Consider the following 21,490-nt stretch of genomic DNA (forward strand, 5'->3'; position numbering starts at 1 on the left):
CAGAGATCACATATAAGGAGCTTGAAGAGGCGTTGCAATGTCTGACTTCTGACCGCTCCCCTGGCCCAGACGGCCTGACAGCCTATCTTTTATAAACATTGCTGGGAGCATATCAAAGCACTTTTATTTTGCTCGCTCACCCGTAACATGGTGCATGTACTTTTAAATAACCATAACTTGCTCAATTTTCTACCGATTTTCAAACGGTTTGGTTTGTTATAAACGTCAGAGATGTAGCTATGACACACTGCACACATATGAATAATTATAACATAAATGTTCAAGCATTCGGAATTATAGCCACGTTAATAACGTTTGTAAGAAACCAAACCGTTTGTAAATCCGTCAAGATTTCAGCGAGATAAGAGGATTTTTGTGCGTGCTGATGACTCACCTTAATTCACTGCTCCCCTGTGGTTAGATGGCCGCCAGTGATGCCGGAAGTGACTCCGCCTTAAGACATCTAGCCTTTATATGATATCTATGGTTGGTAGTGCTGTCACTCTAATGTTATTGGTAGACTGCTCGTCTGGCCACATCTAAAACACCATCACAAGTGATACAACTATATTATTTTAATTTGATTAGGAATTAGGCTCAAAAGAAACACTGTTGGGAGACTGTTTTTATATTACCACACAGCAGTGTTCAGTGCAGGGCCGGCCCGAGGCATAAGCGAACTAAGCGGCTGCTTGGGGCCCCCTCGCCACCAGGGGGCCCCCAATCGAGTTTTTTTTTTTTTTTTTTTTTACATATTAATTAACTTAAACAAGTGACATAAATGAATGAAAGGATTCATAATTCAATACAAGAAAATTCTGATTTCATGATCAATATACCTGCCTACAACTGCTGTTGTGTCTGCCAGTGTTTGAGTCATGCGCATAACCTCGCGTGCTTAGACAATTTGTGCGCAAAGTCACGATAATGTTTAGCCATGTCACAAAAATGTTATTTGATCAATGATTTATCCTTTAAATGTAATGATATTCAGAACAGAACAAGAATAAAAAAATCTATAAACTATAGAAATAACTATAAACAAGCCAAAACGAAATAATTTAGAGCGAAAGTGAAAGTAAGCGGCGTTGGGCTCACGTATCTCTCTCATTAGAATCAAAATGTTTCAACATTCGCGATGGATTTGGATGGTAAACTATTCTTTATCATAGGCTTTGTAGGCTACTTCACAAAAAATCATCCTCTTCACACGCGCAAAAATGTGCTTGGAAACATCACAGTGGAAGATTACAAAGCTGGAATATGTTGTGTGTGTGTGTGTGTGTGTGTGTTTGTGTGTGTGTGTGTGTGTGTGTGTGTGTGTGTGTGTGTGTATGTGTGTGTGTGTGTGTGTGTGTGTGTGTGTGTGTGTGTGTGTGTGTGTGTGTGTGTGTGTGTGTGTGTGTGTGAGTCGCGGGCGCGATCGAACAGTGGAAACATAAAAACATACTCCGTCATGTTCATACAAGACATCATTCAAACTGCAAAGTGTTGCAAAACGTTGGAGGATATTTTGCAAATAATTGTTTTAATATGTTTTGTGACAGTTTGTTTTCAGAAGTTTCCAAGAGTTAGTAAAAGAGTAAAGAAAAAGTTCAAACCTTTTTAAGTAGATATTTTTTACTAAGTATTTATTTTGTATTAATACATAACCTCATTGTATTGATTGATTGATTGAAAACTTTATTGAACAACAACAATCAACACGAAGTGTTGAAAAGGATAAAAACACAAAAAAGCCCAAAGGCTTGTTTCCATTGTGGTCCTTAAGATGGAAGATGAGTAACAGTACATGGACTAACAACATTGAGGACAATGAAGAAAGGGGGCATACAAAAAAATACAAATAAAATAAAACCGATAAAAACACAAATAAAAAGAACGAAACAAGGACTAAATTCCCAGATAGACAAGGTATTAATTTATAATGTAACATTATAGCGTGACATTGTGTCAATAATCGTCAAGCACAGGTGACTCTGCGTGGTGGGAGGGGGCCCCCAAATCAAATTCTGCTTAGGGCCCCCAAAAGGCTCGGGCCGGCACTGGTTCAGTGGATTCAATAATTTACTAGATTAACGATCGATCAATCTACAAATTAAACCCACTCATACTGTCATAAATTACTAAAACGTCATCCGAATTTGACAAATAATCAACAAATTTCTTGTCCCTAATAGTCAACATAATGCAGGGGAAACTGTAAAATGAACTGCAGCAGTGCTAAACTTGCATCATAAAACTAAAACATAAAACTTCTTTTTATTTTTTATTGAACACCAAGAACGTAACAAAAACAGAATATACATCTTTATACCATGGTCTGGGTGAATACTCGATTCTGATTGGCTGCAGGGTGTCCATTAAAAAGTGATAGAGGACACCTAGTAAATAAACCGCCAGGCGTAACCAGGGAAACCAAGTTATTGTTTGTAAAAACTTTAGATTTCGATTGTAAAACTAATTAAAATATAAACTAATGTTTTAAAAATGTGTTATTTGGCAAGTGACCATGATATAAGCGGGTTAATGCCCTTCGAGGTGTCCATTGTCAGGTATAAATGGACTTCGGCGGACTCTGCTGCGCGTCGGACGGTTCACGCCTCGCCGTCGTCCATTAATACCTGACAATGGACACCTCGTCGGGCATTAACCCTTACACAATGGCATTGAGAAATACAGATAAATGAGTATTACGCAAGGCACATGTCAGTCAAATAAATGGATAATTACAAAAGAAAATTACATATATTAGAAAAAAAAAAAAGAAGGGGTCTAAGAGATCAAGGTCTCTTATTATTCTAGCCAATTTCTGGGCCTTTTTACTTTTCATACATTGCAACGATGGAAAGAAATTACAGATAAAGTCTCTTTCAAATACAGAAAAATAAGGTTTCTTGCATCATAAAACTACAACACTCGAACTATAAATGTATGATGGAACCCCATACACATCATGCTTTGCGCTCAAGGACGAGCTTCCGGTATTGACTCATAAAATCCAAATACCGTAGGTGTCCGTACTTTTGTCTGAAATGGGATTGTTAAATTGTGCTGGAATAAGTGTACATATTTGATATATGTATAAGGGTTGAAAATGTTTAAGATCCTGAAAAAAAAAAAAAAAATTGGACTTTTGCAGCAGTTATTTTTTGTTGCACTTTTGTCACATATCATATGTGACATATTTATGACTGAGATCCAGAGAGCACCGTCTTTTATGTCATATTACCTGCAAATTTGTTTGGAAAATAAGAAAATAGGAGTTTATTAAATCAGATTTCACATCCGAAGTTCAAACACGTTTTCTTAATCAAAAGTTAGAACTTCTTAGTTTTGTTATGCTAAAAACTGTTATTTAGAAGAAAAAAACAAGTTTAATCTGTTATCATTCACATCAACTGATCACAAACATGAAATTTTATATAAATTCTACAAATAAATTCTATTTTACAACTGTCCCCATGTTTTTGGTCAGTCCTGTCATGTTTACATAAAACTCTACATAAAATGTGTGAAATACGCCTTTAAGGGTATCACTCAGAGGAAGTGACATCATTTGACCCAGGTGAAGCTGACATTGATCAAGGCTGAATTCTGTCATTGAATTGTATGATTTTAAGCTTGTTTTTATATGGGTTTTTTTAGGAAGACGAGCTAAAGGGTCAGGCCCTGTCACAGTAAAACATTCCAGAAAATAATGAAAATGTTTTAAATCCAAAACATGTCTAAAAAGGTTACTGAAATTCCTTGCTTGCATGTTAACAGTTTGTATGCTAGCATGCTAGCAGGCTGAGTAATGGCAGTTTAAAATGGCCGACCATCAGGCCCTGTCACATTCCTGTGTGACACGGCCTTACAAATTAATGTTATTGTTCTTTTTTATTAAATGTATTGCATATATTATGTATTTAACGCATACAATAGTAAAATGAAGGCCCAGGTGCTTGATTTTTATACAACTGTGGCCATGGAAGTGATTGGAACACCTGAATTCAATTATTTGGAGGGCTGTCCCAATACTTTTGGCAATATTATGTATGTCCTTGGCTGAATTTTACCATAGTCTAATTTTTCATTAAAGGGATAGTTCACTTTGAAATTAAATTTTGGTATGTTTTAGCTTACCTCAAGGGCATCCAAGATGTAGGTGTCTTTTTTTCCGAATGATCTGAGGGCGCGGGCGGGTATAGATATATACACTAGATATCGCCTTGGCTACGGTTTCGTTCCAATGAACTGCAGTAGCCAAGGCGACATCTAGTGTATATATACCCGCCCGCGCCCTCAGATCATTTAGACGCGGCTGTGTTCAAGAGGTAACAACGATATAAATACTGTTCGTTTTCTCACACAAACCGCTCGTTTCATGTCATAGGCCATCAATGTGTACTTACGATGGGGAATTGTTTAATTTGGACGATGGGGAATTGTTTTAATTTGGACTCTGTGCATGCTCTTTGAGACAGTGACCATCGACCTGCATTATATGACTGACAGACAAGAACGGTTTGACCTAAAAATATCAAAATTGAAACTACTGTGGAAAAAAAGACACCTACATCTTGGATGCCCTTGAGGTAAGCTAAAACATACCAAAAAATTTTTTTAAAGTGAACTATCCCTTTAAAAAACTTGTATCCTTGCAAAAGAAAGTCATACTGGCTCTGTCCTGGTCAGAGATCAATTTTCCCACCCTACCTCTATTTCACTTTCGTTTTGTATTTGATTTATTTTTATCATTAAAATGTGTCATGAATGTTCGCCGGTTCTCGCCTCCTTCTTCCCATAACATCTGAACTTCGTTACATATAGCATGATGTGTTATACATAAAGTTTAATCACTAAATTTTGCCAAATGATGTGGGTATGCTCGAATGTACTTTTACAACAATTGTTTACGTAAAACTGCGCAGCGTTATCACAACATTGAATTCGACAAATACAGTATCTATTATAACCAATTTAGTATTATTAAACCTTACTTTTCTTGCGGTTAATTCAATTTTAATGAAATAAAAGCATGTCATTAAACGCAACATTTATAAAAATAGAACTTTACCTCATCCATGAACATGATTGATCCTCGGCGTGAGTTCGACGCAGAAGTATAAATTGGGCTTCTGCGTTGAACTCACGCCGTAGCTAATTACCGTGAGCTGCTCACGCGGACAACGACGCAGAAGTACAAATTAAAACCTACCAATATCCACCCCTTATATCTGGATCCAGCTCCGCCCCCTGGATCTCGTGTACTGCAGTGAGGTGCTACTGGATTCCCGTCTTGACTGATTTACATCCACATCCACGGTGGAGTTGAAAACGACAGTTCCCATCATTCCACGCTCCTTCACATCGTCATCAAGCTACGCCGTTGTTGTTGTTGTTTGGTATGTAGCGCCCTCTAGCGGCAGAAAATCTTGCATATTGTACCTTTAATCAAAAGTTAGCCACTGCACTTTATGAGGAAAGGAAGTTCACAGTTATACTAGCCTATATAAAAACGTATTTTTTTCCCCAGTTTTATTCTTCAGAATATGCATGGAAATCAAATATGTTTTTCAAATATTAAATGATACTGGAGATATTTTTAACATGTTTATTTACACAGTTCACAATGATCCATACAAAAAAGAGTTTACATGCACTGTTTTTGACTATACATTTCTGGGGGACACAAAAATAATTTAAGCATATGGCATTAATGCATGATCTTTTGCATGATTTAAAATTTGTAAAAATTAATAAAAACAAAGATATTGTATTGTACAATGATGAGGCCAATCTTTTCATTTGGAGAGGATTCAACAAAATCATTTTTGAAATACCCATCTGATTCCAACACACACAATAACAACCACTAACCCGATATAGACATGCCTGAAAGAACCTTCATAGGCAACAATTCTGTCAGTGCCATTGATTGGGTTTGGGTGAATATCAGTAACATCAGTATCAGGAACAAGAGTAGCGGAAGGACTCGGCACCTTTAAAACAGGGAGCCCCAGTTCTCTTTGCTCCTTCAGGGCATTGGTCAGAAATGCAAGCGCTTTTTTGGGAAACGCAGGCGGAGAGAACAGATTATGGTGGCAAACAAAGAAGTGGGGTAGTGAACCATCTAGTACACGTCGCTCGAAGTATCCAAACAGATTCATGAAGGAGACAGACAGCTGGCCTGGAGACCAGAGGGAATCCCGCACTCGGTCTGAGAGCACATGGAAGAAGGCTGTTTTCCCATGGTAGGAACACAGAGGCTCAAGCTCTTTGGGATAACGCTGCTTCAGTCCCTCAATCAGACACTTGAGAAGCTGCAAACAGCGTTTCCTAAGAGAGGAGAGAACAGGTTTGGGGAAGCATGACTTTAAGGGATAGTTCACCCAAAAATGAAAATTCTGTCAATCATTTCTCAGCCTCATGTCGTTCCAAACCTGTAAGACTTTCGTTCATCTTCAGAACACAATTGAAGATCTTTTTGATGAAATCTGAGAGCTTTCTGTCCCTCCATTGACAGCTACGCAACTACCACTTTCAAGGCCCAGAAATGTAGGTAAGACATCATTAAAGTAATCCAAGTGGTTTAACCTCAATTTTATGAAGCAGCTTTGTGCAAAAAAACATAATTTACTACTTTATTTACAAAATATGAATCTCCAATGCACATTCACGCAACAACGTCTACTTTCGCGTCAATACAACACAAATGCGTATTCGTGCTCTCGTGAACGTGGTTTGGAGATTTTGGTAAATTATGCTTTTTTGCACAAACAAAGCACTTGCGTTGCTTCATAAAATCAAGGTTAAAGCACTGAGTCACATGGATTACTTTAAAGGTTGATTATGATTTTACTTTTCTAACTTTAGTTAATGTGTAATGTTGCTGTTTGAGCATAAACAACATCTGCAAAGTTACGACGCTCAAAGTTCACAGCAAAGGGAGATATTTGCTTTTTAAGAAATTGCTTTTTAAGGACTACAACAAACGGCTGGTAGGAACTACACGAGCTTCCTCACGGGTTAGTGACATCACTAACCCTAAAATTTACATAAACCCCGCCCCCTGAACATGATTTATAGATAATCAAGACAGAATATGCTAATCAATGACTAGAAGATAACTACACATTTTTAAATTTTCAGTGCATGTCTGTGTGAGTGCGAGCTGTTGTAGCTCCGCCCCCTGTGCCGGGAGCAGCAGCTCATTTGCATTTAAAGGGAGAGAGACAAAAATGGTGCGTTTTTTCTCACCCCTCAAAAAGTGACAACTTTAACATGCCATATAAAAATATCTGTGGGGTAATTTTGAGCTAAAACTTCACACACACACTCTGGGGACATCAGAGATTTATTTTACATCTTTGAAAGTGGCAGTTGCGTAGCTGTCAATGGAGGGACAGAAAGCTCTCATATTTAATTTAAAAGATCTTCATTTGTGTTCTGAAGATGAATGAAAGTCTTATGGGTTTGGAATGACATGAGGGTGAGTAATTAATGACAGAATTTTTATTTTTTTGGGTGACCAAACCTTTTAACCAACCTAATATGAACCTACGTACTTACCGACAACACTTATTGGAAGTACTCTCACAACACGTCTTCTTATTGCCATGATACTGCATCATCTCCTTTTCAATGTGAGAGAAGGATATCCGCCAGCTCTCTAAAAACATATACCGCAAATATATCAATAAAAAGCTTCTAAACAGAACCCTAGGGTTTATGACAAATTTAAAAAAAATTACATTTAACGACAAAAAGATTCTATACAAGGAAAAATGTCTTAAATGATTGCGAAAGGAAAGAAAGAAATACCTTTGGCATCGTCTTTGAGGTTTCTTCCTTTAGGTCTCTTTGGGACGAAATACACAGCCTTACTAACCAACTGGCGGCGGCATTTCTTTCCAAGCCAGTTGTTTATATTGGGACCGGCCCGTGCCGCTTGTGGCCAACCTTGTGGCACCTCGAGAGTAGGTACGATATCTACAGACATCACGTCATCTTCCTTCTCTTTGTTGTTAAACTCAAGAGTCACCGCCGGTGAATTTATCAGTTTCCTGCATATCACCCAACCTTTACCTGTGAAGGGCGACAGAACCAAAAACAATCTCAAATGTATACGATACATCACTAAAGTTTAGGTTTAAAAAAAGTATATATAAGTATATAGAAGATAAGTATATATAAGAGTATATTTATTCAGAAAGAATGCATTAAACTGACCAAAAGAGAAATTTATAATGTTAAAAAAAGATTTCTGCTTCAAATAAATGCTGTTCTTCTGAACTTTCTATTCATCAAAGATTCCTGCTAAAAAATGCATCACAGTTTTGAGTTTTCATATGAACAAAATCAAATCCTGTCCAACATTTTTCCTTGTTTGAGCAGCCGTTTCACTCGGATATACGTCACAATAGGGAAGAAAACAATAACGCATGTTCTGTTTCATGCTGACTTTAAGCAGCACAACTGTTTTCAACATTGATAATAATCAGAAATGTTTCTTGAGCATCAAATCATCATATTAGAATGATTTCTGAAGGATCATGTGACACTGAACACTGGAGTAATGATGCTGACGATTCAGATTTGATCACAGGAATAAATTACATTTAAAAAAATATTCACTAGGAAAACTGCTATTTTCAATTGTAATAATATTTCAGAGAGTTACTATTTTTACTGTTTTTTTGGGAGAAAAAATGACATAACATTTTTTTTTTTTTTAACAACCCAAACTTTTAACTGGTAAGTGTATAAAAGAGCCATCTGAAAATGTAAATGAACTTGTTGAGAAACTGATCACACACACCTTTAAAATGACTGCTGATGAATTTGCGGACCAAGCGGTGCATTTCATCTCTGATTTTGGAGGCTGAGATGGTTCGTTCATCTTCCAGGACAAAGTGCCTGACTTCTTCGCGTGTGGCTCTTACAAGCTTCAAATTATAAAACAGTCCTTGATATTCTTCCAGTTCTGACATTTCAATCCTTGGGACTTTCAGTTTCAGCATAATGTCAAACTCGTTGGGTTTGTTGATCTGTTGGTTCATGAATTCAGTCATTACATTGACATTTGTCTTTCGAGATGTCTTACACTACCGTTGAAAAGTTTGGGGTTGGTAAGATGTTTTAATGTTTTTGAAAGGCTGCATTTATTTGATCAAACATACAGTAAAAATAGTGAAATATCATTACAATTTAAAATAACCGTTTTCTATGTTTTCTATATGTTAAAATATAAGTTATTCCTCTGATCAAAGCATAATTTTTTGCATAATTTTTTATTATTATCACTACAGAGAGGTTCTGCTTCATATTTTTGTGGAAACCGTGAAATATATATTTCAGGATTCTTTGATGACTACAAAAAATAAATAGAAATCTGTCACTTTTTATCAATTTAATGCTCTTTGTTGCTGAACAAAAGCATTCATTTCTTAAAAAAAAAAAAAAATCCCAAACTTTTGACCAGTAGTGTATACTAATTCCTGATACCAACCTAAACTCTTTCTATTAGACACTACAAGCTGATTTTTGTCAGTATTCATATTTCTCACCTTCACCATCTCATAGTAGCTGCCGCTGGTGAGAACCGAGACGTTCCTGAAGAAGGGCTGATCCTCGTTATTCTTCAGGAATTCCAGAAGGCTTTCGATCAGATGATTTACTATCTTCACAGCATTCTGTTGGTCCACCTTACGCAGCCGTAGATCTCGACCTCTCTGCCTGATCAAGCGGTCCAGCTCCGGCGAAATATCATCTCCAGGAGGTCCAGCAGAAACTACATCTATCATAACAGACACAAAACAGGTTATTCTGAAAACCACACGCCGTTCAATTACCTCAGAACCACAATACACAAACCTCCTCCTCATTACCTGATCTCACTCTCCTTTGACGTTCCATGATGGAGCGTTGAATATCCCAAGGTCTCAGATTCAGTGCTTGATCCTCCAATGCTCAATCCTGCCTGAAATGTACACGCAGTATCAAAGCCACCTGAAGAAAAACGGACATTATTGTTTTACAGCCAAAGAGCATACACCCCTTTTTTTATGGCTTTGATCAATTTTAAGACTGAGAACATAAATGAAAAGTAAGACACAGACATCAGGGATGTTTTGATCCATTTATATGTGTGTCTTGCAACAAGAACAAAAGAATGGCACACACGCACAAGTCATTAAAACTTACAGGAATGTTTAAGCTAGTTAACTTTGTGGCACATACCGTGAAACCACATTTTATCTATGTGTTATTTAATCTTCGCCAATCATTGATATGCTGCATGAATGCAGACTTACCCGTTTCCTGGTCTGGAGAATATGATCCATTAGTGCAGATCCAGGCACAAAGTGTATTTTGACTCTAAGCTCCTCCCTGTGACATCTGACAAGCTTTCACTTTACAGTAAAAGGTTCAGGGTGTGACTGTGATCCTATGTAAACCCGAAACTTAAGGAACACATGCATGCGTGACGTTTACCTGCTGAGGTCACACAGGTGACGTATTTACGGATGTAAACAGCTGTTTCAGCTCTCTCCATGTACAAAGGCCATGGTCTGATGTTATGTACTGACCAAATTGCAACCCTTAGTGGCTTTAAATGAAATGGTGAGCATGTGTTTTGGGAGGCTGTATTTAAAGTGTTACAACAGACGATGAAATTAAAACTCCTTTCTTATTTATCTAAACAGCTGGATAAAATTAACTATACAAAGGATTTTTTAATCAACAATGGCATTAGTGCATAAAAGTGTGGATATGTGGGTGACAAACAGTGTTAGTTTAGTATTAATTATATACTATTATAGTAATATAGTGCCGTACTGAAGGCACTCGTTATTAAAGATTTTAAGAACTCTATAAAAGCTCCATAGTAACCATCTTTGACAACTACCAACCACCTAGTAACACCATAGCAACTACCAAAAATACCTTAGCAACCACCCTGAACAGCCTAGCAACGTCTAGAAACGCTATAGTAACCACCAAAAATACCCTAGCAACTGCCTAGCAACCACCCAGAACACCTAGCAACTGCCTAGCAACCACCCAGAATTATATGAATTAGCTTACATTTTAATTTCTTGTTCTGCTTATGCTATTAGTTTTTTTATTTCTATTTAGTCTTTAACTTATTATTATTTCAGTTTTTAGTAATTTTAGTACTTCAACCTATTTTATTTCAGTTAGCTGCCATTCCAGCATCTAATTTTCATATTAAATTTCATATCAACCGACAAAATTATTTTTAATAATTTTAGTTTTAGCTAACAATAACAGCAGAGATGGCAGAAAAGCAAGAATATTAAGGCAAAAAAAGAAAAGAATTTGAAACTTGTTTATATGCATCATGTTCAAAAATAATTTATTTATGAATGCACTTACACTTGATTCTTTACACTTGACAAGAAAGAATAATGGCACAATCTGAGATGTATGATCATTGTTTATTTTACTAATCATTTCCTCTGAATATGTTCATAAATACATGGTTTCCTCCTTTCCTTCTGAAGCTTTTACGATGGGTTTTTATCAGCATAAGCCAGTCCTTTAAAACCGAGCTCAGGTTCTGAAATATTGCAGTGTAGGATGTCAATGAGGCTTGCTGTGTGTCTGACGGGGCGATTCATTTAGCTTTGGCTGCCTTCTGAGCCGACTTGGTGACTTTGCCAGCGGAGGCGGCTTTCTTGTCGACAGCCTTGATGACACCAACAGCAACGGTCTGCCTCATGTCACGCACAGCAAAACGACCTGAAAAGTAGTAGCGGGATGATAGGGAGTTTGAACACAACCAGAATGTTTATGTAAAATTGCATATTTAACATAAATGATCACACTTACCCAGTGGCGGGTACTGGGAGAAGCTCTCCACACACATGGGCTTGCCAGGGATCATAACGATAATGGCAGCATCTCCAGATTTAAGAGCCTTGGGGTTGTCCTCAAGCTTCTTGCCAGAACGACGGTCGATTTTCTCCTTGAGCTCAGAGAACTTGCAGGCGATGTGAGCAGTGTGGCAGTCCAGCACTGGGGCGTAGCCCTGAGAGATCTGACCAGGATGGTTCAGGATGATGACCTGGGATGAAGAGGGGTAACAATAACATGATAAAGCACTTTATATCCGGTCAGTTACAGAAGGACGATCGACCAGAGAATATTCTAACCTGAGCCGTGAAGTTGGCAGCCTCCATTGGTGGGTCGTTCTTGCTGTCTCCAGCCACGTTTCCACGACGGATGTCCTTGACGGACACGTTCTTGACGTTGAAGCCAACGTTGTCACCGGGAAGAGCTTCAACAAGAGACTCGTGGTGCATCTCAACAGACTTAACCTCAGTGGTCACGTTGGCAGGGGCAAAGGTCACAACCATACCAGCCTTTAGAGTTCCGGTCTCAACACGACCGACGGGCACAGTTCCAATACCTGAAGGAAAAAACACGGAGAATGATTGAACATGGTCTCTCATCAGAGAAAATTGTGAATAAAGATGGAGGCAGTGTTGTTATTGTTATGAAAACTAAAAAATAATAGCAAACACTTTTACCTTAAAAAGCCCTTTTACTAAGCCTTGATTACTAGACACTAGAATAGTTTTTAATGCTCGAATGTTATTTTCATTATCCTCCATTGTTGCTGCTCCTCTCTTCCCAGTCTGTCAGTAACGCTCTGTTTAGTTCCTGTCTCTATGAAGCCCCTCCTTCTGAAAAGCACACTGTGCTCTGATTGGTCGGCTGGATCAGTGTGTTGTGATTGGTCAAGTGCTTCGAGCGTGTTTGGGAAATGTCCCGCCCCTTACCATAACCGCCAGTTTCAACACACTACTAACTAACTCAACCAGGCCCCGCCCCTTTTTCTGCATATTAATTATTTAAATGAGGAATATTGTGACGTGTTTGTTCCCGTAAGAAAACTCAAGACTACAATGGAGGCGTTTCAGGGAGTTCAGAAACAGTGACACTGATATAGAGAATAACTCCCGCTGGAGGGACTTTGTACTTTGTAACTTTGCAGAGCTTTTCCATGCTCAAAAAGCAACATTACACACTAAAGAAAATAACCAAGATAACTGGGAAACACAAACTTAATTTATTTTTCATGTCTCCGAAACTAAATAAAAAGTTTGCAAATACATTTTAGTTTTGGATTCATGGTATACTATAAAACATGAAACCCTTTATAACCGGTTTGCATTAAACATGAAGATGACACTTTCTGGGAAAGTATTAAAAATAAGGATTTTTAAGATTTTTCTTAAGAAGTTCTACCCAGTAAAATATTTTAGAGCTTGGCATAACTAAACAAATGTATATCATTATAACAATAACCCCTTTTCCAGGTCTAGAAATCATACTTTTAACATTAGAGGTAAATCTGTTTTTGTCAAAAAAAAAAAAAAAAAAAAACACTTGTTGAGGGAGTGAATTAAAATATGAAATATCTTGATTTTTACTTGATTTTGAGGCCCCTAGTTGAAAATCACTGCTCTTGACTATACTGAGAAATGTGTTTATTATTTTATTATATATTATTAATTTATTATAATAAATAAATATAAATTATTTGAAATTTAAGCGATTAATTATGGCAGCTCCCAAAATACTAAAACTAATAGAACGACTAAATAAACAAACTAAAATTAAAACTACAAATTATAGTGAACACCTACTAAACTGAAAAGACAAATAACAAAATGTAAATTAAATATATAAAAAATTAAAATAAAAAAATTAAATCTAATAACCCTGGTTGGTGGTTAATGTTACCTCCAATCTTATACACATCCTGAAGTGGCAGACGGAGGGGCTTGTCGGTGGGTCGACTGGGTGGCAGGATGGAGTCCAGGCCCTCGAGAAGAGTAACACCACTGGCAGCACCTTCCTTCCTCTCAATCTTCCATCCCTTGAACCAGCTCATCTATTATCCAAAAAGAAAATGCAAAAGACAAAGCATGAACAATCGCATTGATCAACAAACCCTTTAGAAGCATCTATGCAACTTCTTCCGACCCAGGAAAAAGCAGACGCTCACGTTTGTGCTGGGCTCCAGCATGTTGTCTCCGTGCCATCCAGAGATTGGAACGAAGGCGACGGTGGCGGGATTGTAGCCGATCTTCTTGATGTAGGCGCTGACTTCCTTGGTGATTTCCTCATAACGCTTCTGGCTGTAGGGGGGCTCGGTGGAGTCCATCTTGTTGACTCCAACAATAAGCTGTTTCACTCCCAGAGTGTAGGCAAGCAGGGCATGTTCACGGGTCTGTCCGTTCTTGGAGATACCAGCCTCAAACTCACCAACGCCGGCAGCGACGATCAGCACGGCACAGTCAGCCTGGGGTGGAGGAAGAGAAAAATAAAAATCATGACATTTAAATTAAACAAAGAAAATAATGCAATATGCACAGTTACCTGTGATAGATATGTTGAAATACAAACAAATCGTACCTGAGAAGTACCAGTGATCATGTTCTTGATGAAGTCTCTGTGTCCAGGGGCATCAATGATGGTGACGTAGTACTTGCTGGTCTCGAATTTCCAAAGAGAAATATCAATAGTGATACCACGCTCACGCTCGGCCTTCAGTTTGTCCAGCACCCAGGCATATTTGAAGGAGCCCTTGCCCATCTTGATGGAGACAAATATTCAGAAGCATATTTGAGATGTTTGAGAGACTGAATGGACAAATAGATAGACATACGATAGATAGATAGATAGATAGATAGATAGATAGATAGATAGATAGATAGATAGATAGACAGACAGACAGACAGACAGACATACGATAGATAGATAGATAGATAGATAGATAGATAGATAGATAGATAGATAGATAGATAGATAGATAGATAGACAGACAGATAGATAGATAGACAGACAGATAGATAGATAGACATACGATAGATAGATAGATAGATAGACAGACAGACAGACAGACAGACAGACAGACAGACAGACAGATAGATAGACAGACAGATAGATAGACATACGATAGATATATAGATAGATAGATAGATAGATAGATAGATAGACATACGATAGATAGATAGATAGATAAACAGATAGATAGATAGATAGATAGATAGATAAACAGATAGACAGACAGACAGACAGACAGACAGACAGACAGATAGATAGATAGATAGATAGATAGATAGATAGATAGATAGATAGATAGATAGATAGATAGATAGATAGATAGATAGATAGATAGATAGATAGATTAACATCTTTTCAAACATGACGTCTACAAATTACGCATTAACTGAATCATTGTAATTATCATAATTCTCAACATTTCATGAATGATTATATTCTAATAAAAATTCCAGCATTTATGCTCAGTTTAGATATTCAGAACTGACCAATACCAATAAAACCAAACTCTAGATGTCGCTCACAACACATGGTGTTAAAAAAAAAAGGGACACGCCCAGAATATTCTTGTCATATGGATATATTAGTCATCGGAAGTCAGTCACCCGGCTGATGACGTACCTCAGCAGCTTCTTTCTCAAACTTCTCGATGGTTCTCTTATCGATGCCTCCACATTTGTATATGAGATGGCCGGTGGTGGTGGACTTGCCAGAATCGACGTGGCCGATAACCACGATGTTAATATGAATCTTTTCCTTACCCATATTGTAAATGTACTGTGGAAAGACATTGCTGGTTTAGTTTCGACGGCATAAACATTGTCGCGTCTTTTAAACACACATTACACATTATTAGTGTTCAAGGAAGTGAGATATCTGTGGCAAAAAACAAAATCACAATGACAGTATATGAACGATGCATTACACAATGCGCGCGCATTCTAGTCAGGGGCCAGGGCTATGTCTGCGTGAACGCGCAGCATTGTTGTTGCCAAGTCCATTTATAATAGACCTTTTTCTAGACTGATGACACGTATTAACTGTCATCAGCTTCATAAATACTGCAGAGTTTAAGGTTTCATTTTTTTTACGTACATTTTATAACACTTTACTTCGTATTATATTACCTCTCCATCAAATTACAAAAATGAAAAGTTAACGCTGCTGTGAGGGTGTTTCTAATACAGCTGCATTGGCAGTGACCATAAACCGCATTGCACAATAAAATGCGATTACCCAATAAATTACACCTACTGCTTGATGCTATTTAGATTAGCTTTTAAATTAAAAAGCCCACATTTTCGTGAAGAAAGCCTTATATTAGGCATTTTCCAGTGCAGGCTTCTTTTTCGAGAGACCTGGCAACCCTCCCCTCCCTCTATTCACTTGTCCTCCATGTTGAAGGACTGGAATGACAGCACCAGCCATGTTCTCTCCAGCTTTGCCAATAAGTCTGTGCTCTCTACATGTGCATGTCAGTAAAAAGGGGGCAGTAGAGTAAAAAAAGAAACCTGATGTAATCCAGTTGTCAAACCCGACCCAGAGAAAAACCTGATCTGAACAGTTAGCCTGAAGAAAATTATATTTAAAAGGACGTTTTCCTTATGCTAAGGTTAAGCTATACATTACACAAGGATTGAGCGAATAAAACGCAGTAATAACTTACCCGACTACAAGCACTACAGACAGCCCCAAGCAGACTGGAGAAAAAGGAGCGAGTCTCACTGGTCGTCTAAATTTATACCGGTTCAGACAGGGGTGGGATGTGAGAACTCTTAAACCACATAGATACTGCTTAGATGAGGGGTACCATTGGTAGCTTTACTGTGCACTCACTATTTGCGATTGGAGGAAGGACACATCACTAAAGTGGGCACAAGGTAGGAAAAAAAAGGGCTGCAACACGTGTTAAAACAGCTGCAATGACCCTGACGAATCACTTCACAGTTGCTCATCCTTAATCCCACCCATTTCCCCAGTCATCACAGGAGACAAAGCACAATTTCGATTTTTAATACGTTTATTAGTTTATTCAGCAGCTTCTTTCCAAATTTTACTGTGGCAACAGGTGCAGTTCTAAACCATTTCAACACAAATTTAATAACTGAAAGAGGCACTATCAGTCAATCAATAAAGCCACACTTAATCCAAGTTGTTTTCCTTTCCTGCGAAAATTTTTCCGATGAGTTTTAATCAGCATTAGCCAGTCCTTAAGTAGAGTGCCCAAGTTTAGAGATATTCCAGGAGGTTGGGCAGAACACACCACGACCTTTGGAACAGCGTGATCGAGGGAAATTCACTTGGTCTTGGCAGCCTTCTGTGCAGACTTCGTGACCTTGCCAGAGCCGGCAGCTTTCTTCTCAACGCTCTTGATGACACCAACGGCAACGGTCTGCCTCATGTCACGCACAGCAAAGCGACCTGTGGATGGAGTGTGATTAGCATCATGTTCTACACAAGCGGATACTGAATATATGGATGAGAGAATGCCAATTAGCATGTGAACTTACCAAGAGGGGGGTAGGTAGAGAAGCTCTCCACACACATGGGCTTGCCAGGGATCATCTCAACAATGGCAGCATCTCCAGATTTAAGAGCCTTGGGGTTGTCCTCAAGCTTCTTGCCAGAACGACGGTCGATTTTCTCCTTGAGCTCAGCGAACTTGCAGGCGATGTGAGCAGTGTGGCAGTCCAGCACTGGGGCGTAGCCCTGAGAGATCTGACCAGGGTGGTTCAGGATGATGACCTGCAAGACAAGACTAGTTAATACAGGAGTTTACAGCAAGACGGACTATAAAAAGAAACCAGAATGATGAATAAGGCCTAACCTGAGCCAAGAAGCTGCCAGCCTCCATTGGTGGGTCGTTCTTGCTGTCTCCAGCCACGTTTCCACGACGGATGTCCTTGACAGACACGTTCTTAACGTTGAAGCCAACGTTGTCACCAGGAGTGGCCTCAGTAAGAGACTCGTGGTGCATCTCAACAGACTTAACCTCAGTGGTCACGTTGGCAGGGGCAAAGGTCACAACCATACCAGGCTTGAGGACACCAGTCTCCACACGACCCACGGGTACAGTTCCAATACCTTGAAGAGATTAAAGTGACATTAAAGACAATCCAGTGACAAAAAAAGGCATTGAGAACTTGAAAACATCTGGAGTATTAATACAAACCTCCAATTTTGTAGACATCCTGAAGTGGCAGACGGAGGGGCTTGTCGGTGGGACGGCTTGGGGGCAAGATGGCATCCAAGGCATCAAGAAGAGTAACACCGCTACCATTACCCTCCTTGCGCTCAACCTTCCATCCCTTGAACCAGCCCATCTAAAAGAGGAAGATAAACAATGCCAATTAAAACCTGAAAACCAAGAGCATACTGCAAAATTGCTCAACTTTAGACAATTTCATCCATGCAAATCAGTTAAATTACTTACGTTTGTGCTGGGCTCCAGCATGTTGTCTCCGTGCCATCCAGAAATTGGGACGAAAGCAACACTGGCGGGATTGTAGCCGATCTTCTTGATGTAGGCGCTGACTTCCTTGGTGATTTCCTCAAAACGGGCCTGGCTGTAGGGGGGCTCGGTGGAGTCCATCTTGTTGACTCCAACAATAAGCTGTTTCACTCCCAGAGTGAAAGCCAGGAGGGCATGTTCACGGGTCTGTCCATTCTTGGAGATACCAGCCTCAAACTCACCAACACCACCAGCAACAATCAGCACGGCACAGTCAGCCTGGGTGGGAAGAAAACAAGAACAGTTAAAACCACACCCTACTTCAGTATTACTCCCAAAGAGCACAATTATGTAAGAATGGAGTGTAGACCTACCTGAGAAGTACCAGTGATCATGTTCTTGATGAAGTCTCTGTGCCCAGGGGCATCAATGATGGTGACGTAGTACTTGCTGGTCTCGAACTTCCAGAGAGCAATATCAATAGTGATACCACGCTCACGCTCGGCCTTCAGTTTGTCCAACACCCAGGCATATTTGAAGGAGCCCTTGCCCATCTGTTTGAGAAACAGATATTTAACGTTAATAAAAGGGAGGCATTACTTTAACATGAACCATGTTGCAACAAAGACAAAATATAAAGGGTAAAACTAAATTTGTCCACCAAGTAATTGATTGGATCTTTGTGGTTTGCTATTGCTGATATCTCATGTGACTAACTAGTTGTCCTGCCCTCATATCAGTAAAGTCATTGCAGGAGAAAAAAAAAACCACTTAAAGATAAGGGTACTAACTAAATTTTACACATGTATATATACACATTTTTAAAAGAGCACATTGATTTAAAGTTAACTAAATTTATTAAACAATTGATTTGATAAGTTAAACTGCTTGAAAGGCTGAATAGAGCTAGTGCACATGTTGCTCGGCCTACTAGGCGCCATTACAGAAACTGCAACGTCATCGCTAGTCCAGCTTAAGCTCCGCCCACTCCCACACCCAGCCGGCTTGAGCACAGGAACGCGTGCTACCGCCGCCATTTTGGCTCTTGTTACCTCAACTTATGCCGCAATCTATTTACGAACAAAAACGTTAAAGCTTCCAAACACTCACCTCAGCAGCTTCCTTCTCAAACTTCTCAATGGTTCTCTTGTCGATTCCACCGCATTTGTAGATCAGATGACCGGTGGTGGTGGACTTTCCGGAGTCGACGTGGCCAATAACCACGATGTTAATGTGGATCTTTTCCTTTCCCATGATTGATTAGTTTCTGTACAAGAAAAGAAAATGGAAAGCTTAATAACGCACAAGACAAGCACAGATTTCTCATATTTAAAACTTTTGATTGGAGGATTTCGCAACTAGAGTAAGATGGCCCATCTTTCAACCGGCCTAGTTCACCATAAGGCGACTGCGACACGTGTTTCTTTAGAGTAGTGCGGTATTAAGTTACAATACATATCTAAAATGTCTGAAACGCATCCAAAAGGAGTCAGACATCTGTCTGTATTAACAGCTGTTGGATGCGAGAATGTGTGGAAGCCTTTTAACAGGCCTGTGACTTCAGTCGGTTAGTGCCTTTGTTCTCTTGCCGGTTCTCATTTTTTCAACGATAAACGTACACGGAATCAGTGGAAAAATAAAATGAACCCAAACTCCTCTAAACATACAAATTAAAAAACATTCAAAACACAAAATTAGAGTGAAACCATTATATAAACCGTCAGTGATAAAAACACGCAAAGTAACGGAACACCGCAGAAATTTAAAAAGACACCGCCAACCTTATATAATTTTTTTTTTAAATTGTCCAAAAGTTGCTATCAGACAATAACAGTGTAAAAACCCAAGGCCTATGCAGTAGAACAAGCACTCACCAGGATTGAGAGATAACTCCTCGGCTGCTGCTCCCCTTTGCCAGGTAACAGAAAGAGGAAGAAAAATGCTTCGTTTGGCGAATTTATACGCGGGAGGAGGAACAACCCCCCGCTTCCTCTCCCTCCCTAATCGACCCGCAAATCACACACAATTGCGTGAAAATCTCCCCGCCTCGTCATGGAGACGTCACGACTTTGTTTCACTGAGCATCGGGTTCACTTGGTTGAAATTATATTTCTACAAATATTTGGGATATGTTGCGATATACAGTAGCCTACCGGTCAAAAGTTTGAAAACATTAAGGTTTTTGAAAGTAGCCTCTTAATTTCACCATGGCTGCATTTATTTGATAAAAAATAAACAGCAATGCTGTGAAATATTGTTACAATTTAAAAAGAGTATTGTAATTTTTTTTAAGTAATTTATTCCGGTGATCAAAGAAGCATCATTACTCCAGTCTTCAGTGTCACATGATCCCTAGAAATCATGGTAAAATGCTGATTTTGTGCACAGTTATTATTCGTGCTCAGTTATTAATAATGGTTCTTATTTTTATCCATGTTAAAAACATTTTTGCATGCTTATTAATATGTTTGTGGAAACCATGATACATTTTTGTCTGGATTCTTTTAATAGCCTAGAAATAGGCCCTATTTATTTGAAATTGAAATCTACTGTAACAATATAAATGTCTCTTTTGATCAATTTAATGTGTCCTTACTGAATAAAAGTTTTTTTTTATATAGGCCTATATTACTTAACCCAAACCTTTGAATTGGTAGTGTAGGTCTGGTTTCCTAAAAAACAAAATATTAAGCAGCACAACTGTTTTCAACATTGATAATAATCAGAAATGTTTCTTGAGCAAATCATCATAGAATGATGTGACACTAAAGACTGGAGTAATGATCCTAAAAATTCAGCTTTACCATCATATAAATATAGGCTATTACATTTTAAAACAGGAAACAATTATTTTAAAGTGTAATAATATTTCACAATATTACAGTTTTTATTAAATACATTTTTTTTTATTAATATAAAATGTAAAAATTTTGATCAAATAAATACAGCCTTGGTGAGCAGATACTTCTTTCAGAAACATTTACTAATTTTGACCGGTACTGTACATAATGGGAAAATATGTTGTTACTGAATATACCACATATTTCGAGATACCAATACAGATAGGCAATAAATAATGTTTATTACAGATAATAATAATTAAAAAAAAATATATATATATATATTACACATTTGTCTCTTTAGTCTTTCCATTTTAAATTTATTTGCTTA

At 38.4% G+C, this 21,490-nt stretch overlaps 3 protein-coding genes across 4 annotated transcripts; all 3 read right to left on the reverse strand.

Annotated features, from left to right (window-relative positions):
• Positions 1 to 5,585: 5,585 nt before the first annotated feature.
• On the reverse strand, positions 5,586 to 10,419 carry LOC309510925 (cyclic GMP-AMP synthase). Of its 2 annotated transcripts, none has more exons than XM_082185925.1 (7): positions 10,302 to 10,419; positions 9,876 to 9,967; positions 9,555 to 9,784; positions 8,807 to 9,035; positions 7,810 to 8,073; positions 7,558 to 7,657; positions 5,586 to 6,324 (listed from the first exon to the last, which is right to left on the reverse strand). In XM_082185925.1, the coding sequence occupies exons 2-7, from the start codon at positions 9,901 to 9,903 to the stop codon at positions 5,814 to 5,816; spliced, it is 1,362 nt and encodes a 453-aa protein (XP_082042051.1). In that variant the 5' UTR covers positions 9,904 to 9,967; positions 10,302 to 10,419; the 3' UTR covers positions 5,586 to 5,813. The 2 variants fall into 2 exon arrangements, with proteins under 2 accessions (XP_082042051.1, XP_082042050.1); XM_082185924.1 differs by having other exon boundaries at positions 9,876 to 9,996; positions 10,302 to 10,407.
• A 932-nt stretch (positions 10,420 to 11,351) lies between these two features.
• Positions 11,352 to 16,692, reverse strand: LOC309510571 (elongation factor 1-alpha-like). Its single transcript, XM_082185406.1, has 8 exons — positions 16,535 to 16,692; positions 15,490 to 15,645; positions 14,440 to 14,619; positions 14,030 to 14,326; positions 13,765 to 13,915; positions 12,168 to 12,424; positions 11,845 to 12,079; positions 11,352 to 11,754 (listed from the first exon to the last, which is right to left on the reverse strand). The coding sequence occupies exons 2-8, from the start codon at positions 15,631 to 15,633 to the stop codon at positions 11,630 to 11,632; spliced, it is 1,389 nt and encodes a 462-aa protein (XP_082041532.1). The 5' UTR covers positions 15,634 to 15,645; positions 16,535 to 16,692; the 3' UTR covers positions 11,352 to 11,629.
• Positions 16,693 to 16,870: 178 nt separating this feature from the next.
• LOC309510570 (elongation factor 1-alpha) lies at positions 16,871 to 20,351 on the reverse strand. The gene is made up of 8 exons (XM_082185405.1): positions 20,194 to 20,351; positions 19,430 to 19,586; positions 18,694 to 18,873; positions 18,302 to 18,598; positions 18,041 to 18,191; positions 17,696 to 17,952; positions 17,379 to 17,613; positions 16,871 to 17,289 (listed from the first exon to the last, which is right to left on the reverse strand). Exons 2-8 carry the CDS (start codon positions 19,571 to 19,573, stop codon positions 17,165 to 17,167), a joined length of 1,389 nt encoding a protein of 462 aa, XP_082041531.1. The 5' UTR covers positions 19,574 to 19,586; positions 20,194 to 20,351; the 3' UTR covers positions 16,871 to 17,164.
• Positions 20,352 to 21,490: the final 1,139 nt, after the last annotated feature.

Source organism: Leuciscus leuciscus (genome assembly GCF_965113295.1).
Source record: "Leuciscus leuciscus genome assembly, chromosome: 12".
In the NCBI taxonomy this organism is placed as follows: Eukaryota; Metazoa; Chordata; class Actinopteri; order Cypriniformes; family Leuciscidae; genus Leuciscus; species Leuciscus leuciscus.